The sequence below is a fragment of the Lathyrus oleraceus genome, chromosome 1, assembly GCF_024323335.1.
Source record: "Lathyrus oleraceus cultivar Zhongwan6 chromosome 1, CAAS_Psat_ZW6_1.0, whole genome shotgun sequence".
Lineage (NCBI taxonomy): Eukaryota > Viridiplantae > Streptophyta > Magnoliopsida > Fabales > Fabaceae > Lathyrus > Lathyrus oleraceus.
Genome location: NC_066579.1, coordinates 206,231,423 through 206,242,014, shown reverse-complemented (window position 1 = coordinate 206,242,014; position 10,592 = coordinate 206,231,423). Strand labels below are relative to the sequence as shown.

The 10,592-nt window shown below is 33.4% G+C and overlaps 2 protein-coding genes across 3 annotated transcripts; both read right to left on the bottom strand.

Moving 5' to 3' along the window:
• Window positions 1-2,467: 2,467 nt before the first annotated feature.
• Window positions 2,468-6,192, bottom strand: LOC127127832 (MA3 DOMAIN-CONTAINING TRANSLATION REGULATORY FACTOR 2). Of its 2 annotated transcripts, none has more exons than XM_051057120.1 (4): window positions 5,944-6,192; window positions 5,068-5,472; window positions 4,868-4,968; window positions 2,468-4,648 (listed from the first exon to the last, which is right to left on the bottom strand). In XM_051057120.1, the coding sequence occupies exons 2-4, from the start codon at window positions 5,285-5,287 to the stop codon at window positions 2,825-2,827; spliced, it is 2,145 nt and encodes a 714-aa protein (XP_050913077.1). In that variant the 5' UTR covers window positions 5,288-5,472; window positions 5,944-6,192; the 3' UTR covers window positions 2,468-2,824. The 2 variants fall into 2 exon arrangements, with proteins under 2 accessions (XP_050913077.1, XP_050913072.1); XM_051057115.1 differs by having other exon boundaries at window positions 5,068-5,475; window positions 5,944-6,191.
• Window positions 6,193-7,115: 923 nt separating this feature from the next.
• LOC127127821 (co-chaperone protein p23-1) lies at window positions 7,116-10,289 on the bottom strand. The gene is made up of 6 exons (XM_051057107.1): window positions 10,157-10,289; window positions 8,312-8,498; window positions 7,974-8,142; window positions 7,855-7,892; window positions 7,711-7,771; window positions 7,116-7,597 (listed from the first exon to the last, which is right to left on the bottom strand). Exons 1-6 carry the CDS (start codon window positions 10,159-10,161, stop codon window positions 7,482-7,484), a joined length of 576 nt encoding a protein of 191 aa, XP_050913064.1. The 5' UTR covers window positions 10,162-10,289; the 3' UTR covers window positions 7,116-7,481.
• Between the last annotated feature and the right edge of the window lie 303 nt (window positions 10,290-10,592).

Here is a 10,592-nt window from a genome sequence, read left to right as displayed (position 1 = left end):
CAATTGGTGTAAGATGGATGTAAAAAGTGAAGGAGAATCTCAAAGGTGAAATAATCAAGCATAAGGCTCCATTAGTTGCATAGAGATTTTTTACAACGAAAATGCATTGATTTTGAAGAAGTATTTGCACCGGTGATTAGAATTTAAACCATTAGGCTAGTTCTTGGTATTGCAAATAATGAAAATTGGTCTATCTACCAAATGGATGTCAACTTTGCATTTTTGAATGGTCATTTGGAATAGGAGGTGTATGTGGCACAACCACCTAGTTTTGTTATGAAAGATCAAGAATCCAAGTTCTATAGATTGAGGAAGACATTGTATGAACTAAAGCAAACACCTAGAGCATGAAACAAAGAAATTGATGAGTTTCTAAAGGAGATAGGATTTGATAAATGCATATTCAAACATGGTGTGTATGTGAAGAAAGACATAAGCAAAGGAATGATCATCCAATGTCTCTATGTTGATGATTTACTGATTACATACAACAATAAAAGTTACATTACCGATTTCATGGGTGACTTAATAAAGGAGTTTGAGATGGTCGACCTTGGTCTCGTGACATATTTCTTTGGCATTGAGTTTCACAAGTCCGAAAAGGGATTGATTATGCATCAAAAGAAGTATGCTATTGAGATATTGAAGAAGTTTGAAATGGAGCATTGTAATGTGACAATTGCCCCTACATAGCCAATATTGCAGTTGTCAAAGAATGAAGACAAAAAAGATATTAACCCAATGCAGTACAGGAAACTGATTGAATTATTGTGGTACTTGTGCAATGTGAGACCAAACTTAGCATTTAGTGTGGGCATATTGAGCAGATTTATGGAGAAGGCAAAGACATCACACTTGGAAGCAATCAAGAGAATTTTGAGATATGCCAAAGGTTGGATTTGCTGCATAATTCTATTTTCCACAATAGATAAAGGTAAAAGCTGCAAATTTCTTAGTAATACCGACTCAAACTGGTGTGGAGATAAAGATGACAAAAAATCCATTGTTGGATACATATTTATGTATGAAGAAACACCAATCTCTTGGTGTTCTAATAAGGAACTAGTTGTGGCGCTCTTTTCTTGCAAGGACAAGTACATTGCAACATCTATGTGTGTGTGTAGCAAGTTGTAAGGTATATGAATTTAATTAAGGAGTTGTGCAACGAAGAGAATGAACCCGTGACTTTAACGATAGACAAAATTTATGCTATAAACCTTGCTAAGAATCTCATTGCACATGGGAGAAGCAAGAATATAGAGATGAGATTTCACTACTCGAGAGCTTGTGAGTGAAGGAAAATTGAAGTTGGGGTATTGCAAAAGTGAAGATCAAGTAGCCGATTTGCTAACTAAAGGAGTAACAATTGAAGTGTTCAAGAGGTTGAAAAAGCACATGAGTATGGAGACTTGGAGGACTTGAATTAAGGTGGTATGCTATGAAAAAGTGATAATTTAAGTTGGTGTAATCTGTTACAGCAGGAGTGTAACCGATTACCACCCCTTCAGCAGCAGTCAGAATCAAACGAAATCGACTTGTATATCTTTGGTGTAACCGTTACTACCATCCATTTTTTCACTATTTTTGAGAGAATAGTGATCTGTAACCGATTACGACTATGGTATAACCGACTACATGTTAGAAAAGTTTGTTTTTCATTTTAGTTGATTACATTAATGTATTGATGTGTATTGTTGTATATATACTCCATATTAAATCATTAGTGACAACCACTATATTTCACCATAATTCTCTCACTCTCTCAATTATTCATTTATTTATCATTTTAGTTAATTAACTACATTAATGTATTGATGTGTATTGTTGTATATATACTCCATATTAAATCATTAATCACAACCACTATTTTTCACCATAATTCTCTCTCTCAATTATTCATTTGTTTTTCATTTCATATCTTTTAGATTGTGTTTTCCCCAACAAGATCTCAATCTTATAATTTTAAATGGCACCTGGATAGATTAACTTTATGATCAAATAAAGCTGAAACTATCTAAAAGAATAATATATGAATCTGATTGATTGAAATAGAATTTTCATATAACCAGTAGACAAGTTTTGACCAATTGATAAATTTCATTTTATACAAATTTATTCATACAGAATTTTATATATATATATATATATATATATATATATATATATATATATATATATATATATATATATATATATATATATATTAATCATAACTCTTCTAAATCTCACAGTAAGTATAGAATTGCATCATCTTATTTCACTTCCCCTCCTCCTTTATGCTAATTAATATCCATCTAGACTATTGTCAATTGAATAAATATGCCATACAAACTTATACTTGTTGGATTTTTAAACGATATCTTAAGATCACTTTTTAGCATTCTTCTAACTAAAATTCTTGTGTAGTAGGGGAAGTGAGTAGCAACTTGTTAGTTCCAATGATAAAGGGTCAACTCAACAAACAAAATGAGACAAAAATATTGTGTAAATAAATTTAAGTTTGTTACAAAGCTAGTTAAGTAGTTATGAATCAATAAAGCATGCATTTATGCTTGCATCTAATGTGAGTGTAAATTTAGAAACAAAGATAAAACAAAATATAATATAACTTTATCCTATGTAGCCACACATGGTTGGTCTGGGTGGTAGTAAAAGACTCAGACATCTTAAACAAATGATGAGAGATTCGGTTTCTTACTTTCGTGTATCTTAAAGAAAAGGAGAATCCATCTTATATTTCCATCAAATTTTCTAACAAAGACTAATCACTCATGATCGTAGATACTTCGTTCGTATATGTATCATGGTAATAAAAAAACTTAACTTAACTTGTGCCATTCTCTATTGCATTGTTGTAGCAAAATGAACTATCCAACCACCCTTCATTCTTAGCTTTTTCAACATAAAATCCAAACTGATTTTTAGCATCAGGAACATCCAAAGCCAAATCATCAAGAGCTTCTTCAACTCTTCCAAAACCTTTAACCATTTGATTCATAGTTATTAACCCTGATTCAAAACACTCTTTAAGCAAGCCCCATAACCTCTCATTCTTCTTTTCAATAGTTTTCACCATAGCTTTCTTAACAACCTCATGATGAAAAAATGGCATACCTAACTCTTTCATGCATCTACAAGCCTCTTTTATATCGCCGCCCGATTCATATTCCTCCAACAATTTCCCGATCATGTCTTTAACGTCTTCGATCTCCCATCCAGGTCTGCTACTTCCACCTCCACCCCAACACCTCAAGATTCTCTCGCCAGCGAGTCTAGCTTTTAGCAATGATTTCGCCATTAAAAGCACTTTGCTTCCAATTGAATCTTGGCTTATACATTGTGTTCCAACGTCTTCGAGCTGTTGTGGTGCTAAAACTTCATCGACTACTGATCTTGCTAGAAACATCGCGAGATCTTCAACAACGACAGGATTGTCTAAAGCGGTATCGTCTGCTGATTCAATTAGCATCACGAAACCGCTCACGACATCATCAGGTGGAAAACAAAGCGATGAAAGTAACACGGAAGCCATTTCCTTCTCTCTATTCTTTCTGTCCATTGCTAGAGTTATTAGTTTTTTAACAAAGATTGCGTTTAGTTCCCCGCAGTTTTTGTTGTTCTCTTGTTCTAAACAATTATTCACTTCGAATATATCACCCGATAAGAAGTACTCTTGAATGATGGATTGTGTTTTCATCTTGAAACTTCTTGCAACATTTTCTTGTATCGTGTTCTTTTCATCCTCGGTTGTAAGTGATTTTAGTGATGAGACAGATAACCAACCTTCGGAAGCCGCTTTCGCTATCAGTTGTTGAAGTATTCCGCGCGCGTTCGGTATGTCGAGTGATAAATCATCGACAGTTTCAATCAGCCTGCTGAACCCTTTTGACATTTGGCTTGTGTTGATGAAACCTTCTTCGGCTGCTTCTTTCAATAGGTCTAGTAACGGTGTTTCCGCTTGTCGCTTTTCCATCGCCATTATAAGAGCTCTTTTCACTATCTCGTGATGGAAAAACGGAACTTTCAATTCTTTGATGCATCGAAAAGCTTCTTTCTTGTCGCCACTTACTACATACTCTTTCAAGAAATTGTTTATCCTTGCCTTCACATCATCAACTGTTGTATTCTTGCTACCTCCCCAACGCCGCTCGATGATTTCGGCGTGTAAAGGTGCTGTCAGATAGCTTTTCTCGGCTTTCTTTAAAACCTCAGCACCTTTAGAATCATTCGGTAAGTTTGCTATCTGCTTCTTCAAAAATGCCGGTGGAAGGATGTCATCAACAACAGCTCTAGCTATGAAAAGCGCTAGAATATCCACCGTGTCTGGTATATCTACGATCAAATCATCAGCCGACTCGACTAACTTGGTGAATCCTTTGTAAACTTGCGAAGGATGAATGATGTCGGCATAAAGTGCAGATAAGAGAATGGCAGCCATTTCTTTTTCTTTGTCGTGTCTGTCCATCGACATCGAAACAAGCTTTTTGACGAAATAGTAACTGTATTCCGGTTTACCGATTTCTCTAAGTTCACTCATTGTTGCAACAACATCATCGGTTGCAAAGTATTCTTCCACTATTATTGTAGCTTTTTTCTTGTACTCTTCCAATGCGGTGTTCTTTATCTTTTCGTTCGGATCATCAATTTCCTACAAAACCATAAATACTTGCATAGTTGTCGATATATTACAAATATAATAAGTGATCAAATATTCGGTCCAGTGTAGTCAATAACAGATAGCAGAAAAAACCAGTTTGTTCAAACTCCGTTACGTATCACGTATAGCCTCTATTTGACAACAATGATTCGATCAATATAATATAAGTTTCTATAATATTAAAATAGCGATGAAATCTTAACAATCTACCTCGGCGCTGCTGTAGTTTGGATCCTTCAGGTCAAGAACGTTCATGTCATCGGTTTCGGTTTCGAGCAATCCACCCCAGGTGCCTTTCCCACCAGAACCACCTGCAGTTCCCAGCAAGAGTAGTTAGGCGGTGATTAGTTAGAAAGAATCGGCATTCATCATAATGAAACAGAAAACTTGATAAAATAAGAAAATTTCACCTTTCTTTGGACTTCCGTCTTTTGGAGAATGCGATTGCCGGTTATTTTTCGGACTTAAACTGCTTCCCTTAACTTGCGCATTTGAAGACCCTGGAGATTTCGGTGGTGACTTAGGAGAAGAAAGTTGTATAGGAGAAACAGATACTGGATCAACACTTTCTGCTGCAGATAGATGAACCTCGCGATGCTCTTTCGATACATGGTCATCCTTGAAATCCATTACACTTGCCTCAAAACTTCTAATGCATACTCACACAAGCCATAGTACATACTCAAAAAAGAGCATCATTTCATAATAAATAGGAGAATCATTCAATGACATGTCTGAGGAAACTTCAATCTCTAATCGCCTTTTTTATCCAATCTTTTCGATTTGCATCGTTCCATTGAATGTGATCCATTTTTCTTCTGTCATACAATGATCATAACAAACACAGGCATAAGTTTGCATCTACAGAAACCCCGACACTTGTGACAGTGTTGGTGTCGTGTTTCCGATGTCCGTGTTTCATAGGATGAAACTAACCGACTAGAATACTACCTTTTACTATAACAAAATTAAATTATGTTTTTTAACCATGAACATAGACACCGACACGCCTCTTAACTCATGTTGACACCGATAATAATTTGAAAAAAATGAATAACTTGAACATAATCATATCGTGTTGGTTTCATATATTTGTCGGACATGAGACACACATTTATTTAGAAGTGTCGATGCTACTAAGAAGTTTTTACAATCAAAGGGCTAAATCATGAGTGCTTTTGATAACATGAATTGAGATAGAAATCAAGCAAAACCTAACATAGAAGTCAAAACATATCTTCAAAACATCAAATAAACAACAACAAAAATTCAATGTATGAAAGTACCTTGAAAGAGATGATGCAGTGACCAATGATTTTTTATTGAAATTATGAATGTATGATTTTGATTCTACATGGAAGTTATTGCAGTTATGAGTAACAGTTTTGTTTTGTTTTATTTTTCCCTCTTTTGTTTTTGGTAGTGAAACAAAGAGAGAGAATGAAGAGTGTTTGAAAGGTGGTTGCAAAGTATAAGGAGTTTGTATTGTAATGTGTGGTAGGAAATAATTTGAACAAGTTTGTGACGTTTAAAATGCCTATAGACACGCTAGAGGAGGAAAAAGCCATCAAAGACCAAGTGAATAATATGGCGTATCATTTATGCAATCTTATGCCACTTTTTTAATTTTGAGTTTATCAAGTATCTAAAATTGTTTTAGATTTAAAAGATTTTTCATTCATGTTCAATGAAATTTCATTATATCTGTTGGTATCACTATGACATCAGTAGTATCACATGTATACAATTATGGATGGTATAAAATTAATTTATAGAAATCGAGTATCATCATTTAAATTATACCAAATCATGTGCATTATTTTTTAATATATAAATTTTTATAAATTTGAAATATACCAACAAATGTCAACTTCCTCCATTTTACACTGAAGGTGTAAATTAACTCAGGGTAAATCTATTAAACCCTTTCTATAAATCAATTCTTTCATTGAATTATTTAATATTATTAAGATGATCATTTATATAAAATTTCAAATAATTTAAACACCATTAATTATATATTCAAATAGTTGATATTATTTTAATATTTCAAATAATTTATTATACATTAAAATAAATTAATAAATAGAATATCATATAATTTTTTAAATTTTATAAAATTTATAGATTGATCTATTTAGTAATATCTCCCAATTTAATTGTCAAATTAAATTAATTTAATTTATCATTTAACAAGAGTTATTGAGAGGGATAAGTGTCTTAAATCTAACATTTGGTGTCAATAAATTACACAAGAAATCAATAAATTAATAGACATAAAAAGAACTTTGACAATCAAAGCATCTCAAAGTTAGGACTTTTCTTATAACAAGAGCCAAAAGAAACTTATTTATATATGTGCTCTTTAAATATGGGTTGCCTGTTTCTATTAGATCACCAATATCAAATCTATATCATATTTGAATAAAGATAAAATGAGAGATGAAGAGACACGATCAGATCAAAGGTTTAGGGATTTATATGATTCGACACAAGAACAACCTCATGAGTATGCATTTCAATCCATTGTCCACTGCATTTAATCTCATTTGTTAAAAACACAAACTAATTGAGAACAATAGTCAATCCCATCACACAAAAATAATCTTCACCAATGCATAATCGACTCCAACAGAAACATGCTCTAGGCCATCTCATATGTCAATCGTGTTACAAAAATCCAGGGGCAAACACCGAAAAGGTAGCAAAATCACATGTCAGGACCACCTTGTCAGACACCGAATAACCAGCTAACCCCTAAGCAGGCTTTCAGGTTCTTTAGAACAAGTATTCTGAAAGTTACAGTCAGAGCTATCTAAAAAATTTATGCTTTGGTGTCAGGTGCTTCGTTCACATTGCCGTCTACAGAGTCTTTCGCATCTAGCTCAATGCCAGAAGATGCTTCCTCTGAATCCTCATCTTCTGAATCACTCTCATCTTCTGGTAAAGAAAACAGATCAAGGACACCAAAGTCAAATACAGCCATGGCAAAGTAAACTAAGAAACGGAAAATTTAGGCCATAAAGTCAAAAAATCAGATATGCCGCGCTTACCATCGTCATCGCCTGCGGTGTCAAAACCCAAGCCGTTGTCACCCCCTCCCATGTTCAACTTCTGCATAGAAAGTGAACTTATGTATCAAGAGATAACAGAAAAGAAATGTATTAATAAACTATCGATTGAGCAACGCTACTTACAGAAAAGTCGACGTCACCGAAGTCCATATCAGATACAGCTGAAAAACAATATTCGGGAATGAGACAAACCGATGAAAAATAAAAACCAAAAATTCAGAGATACTTTTGAAATCACTAACGCTTGGCATCTTGCTCATTCTCTTCATCTTCATCAATCCATTTATCCCAATCAACTTTCAGAAAGGAAGGAGATTTCCCTCCCTGCTTCAATAATCTGTCCCACCATTTGCTCTCAGCCTTTTTCACCAGGTAGCAGATATGTCTCGAACTAGCACTGTATTCGCTATTCTGAAAAGACATATTAACACACCGATTACAAGATATGTTGGAAAAGATATAATCAAATAACCATCAATTGGTTTGAAGGAGTTTAAGGAGTTTTTTTTTCAGAAAGACGTAAAGAGTAATATACTGACATTTGCATATATAAAAAAAATCATAAACTGGTGGCCCTTACATCTACATCAATCTTGTCGAACAGATCAATGTCGACTTCATATGGAATCTTCTCTGCACCAGCAGTTGCAGAGAAGTAAAATTTTCCCTCCGGCTCAAGTTTGAGCTTCACATTCTGAGCATCAGGCAACTCAACTGTTATGAACACTTCGTCAGACCTCTGGGCCCATTTGACAGTTGGATGGCGGCTATAGTACAAGATGCGAATGAAGTTAGAGATCGAACATATTGCAAGTTTTCCACTTCATATAATACCACAATGAGAAAAGAACAAAGTATGACATCAATTCATAAAACTTGAACACATAGTAAGTCACAGGGTCACAACAACAGATTAAAGAACCAGCCAAAGGTTTAGACTTATAAACTTGAACTTCTAGTTCATGAAACAAGGCTTATAATCATATTATTAAAACAGTTAAAAATGAATGAAAATTTTACTCAATGAAACAACTTACTTGCTTCAGCCAATTTGACTTGGTTAATTAAGATAAAATTCTAATACTACAACAACAATCAAGCATTATCCCACTAAGAGGAGTCAACAACATAGATTAACTTCCGCCATAATGTTGTTCTATCCAAGACGATGCTTCTATTTATTCAAATCGTTAATCTCGAGATCTTTCTTAATAACTTCTCTTACAGTTTTTCTAAGTCTTCCTCTACCTCTAGCCGTTATACTCCTCTCCATCGGATCAACATTTTTTACCACGCCATAATGTTGTTCTATCCAAGACGATGCTTCTATTTATTCAAATCGTTAATCTCGAGATCTTTCTTAATAACTTCTCTTATAGTTTTTCTAAGTCTTCCTCTACTTCTATTTACTCACTCCTCTCCATCTGATCAACTTTTTTTACCACATAATCTACAGGTCTTCTCTCTACATACTCAAACCACCTAAATATATTTTCCACAATCTTTGACTCAAAATCAACTTGTCCAAAATAAATGTTCCTAATGATATGATTCATGATTATATGTCTCCTTCAAAAGACTCCCATCACTTACATTAAAATGCTCACAAATCTAAACTTCATGATGTGAGTGGTAAACAGTGTTGCCAATTGAGGAAAGTAGATATTTACTCAAATTCTACTAAGATTTGGCGTCGCCGCACTATTTAACAACGCTTTGTGCTAAATAGTGTATCATTGAACAAGGATTAGTTCCAATTCCACACTTTCAAGATCATATATGATAAAAACACAAATACCGGAAACACAACACCAACACTGAAATGTTGACACCTTGACACCGGTAATAATTTGAAAATATTAATAAACTAAATGTAATTACAAGTATCGGACACAGGCCCGACACACTTTTTTCCAGAGAGATCAAATATAAATATGTCACTAGATTAGGACAAACTACATGCCACACTACATCTTATCCAAATATGAACAAAATAAGTAACCGATTACAACCCTAATTCAAAGAGAACCTAGTTTTCAAATGAAATTAACCACACAAAAAACCATGGAATCATAGTTATGTAACAAGAAACCATATTAAAATCAATAATTAGCTATGAAAATCAACTTTGAAGCATTTCTCCATAGAAATCCACTATTCTTCCACCAAAATGCTAAAAACCCTAATTAGGTTTTATGACTAAAAAATTAACAAACAGAACAAGAAAAAGAAATAAAAAACAGATGAAAAGAAAAAATAACAACAAAAACAAAGTTTACGAAATTGATCAGAGTTAAAGAACGATACGAATTATCAACTAAAGAAAACTATGTGCATGTAGTTCTAAATTGTTTGTTGAAACATTTTCTCAAATGACAATCAATGGAAAATTATAAAAGAAAATGGATGTGATGAAAATGCGAACCTCATATTGAAGTAGAAAATCTTCAAGAAATTTCTAAGATCAAGCAAGAGTTGAGTTCAATAACTGGCTTTTCTCTCTTGAATTTGTATTTTATAGGTCAAGCAAGAGTATGCAATTCCAATTTTGTCCCGGCAATATATATGGGTGAACTCACCTCGTATTAATTCACTTTTGCCAAAATTAACTCTATTCAATTATTACAAACACAAAAAAAAATAATAATAATGATTAACTTTCTAGATATATATAAAAAGTTTAAAAAATGATACTTAAAAAAAAAAAAAAATCTTTTAATTAACTTTGAGTTTTGAACTTGAGTTTTTCTTAATTATAAAATACGTGGACAAGTTGGATAATCTAAAGACTAGTATTCATATTTAAATATGTGAATCCGTATCATTTATTTTATTATGTATTATATTATTTTAATTTTGAT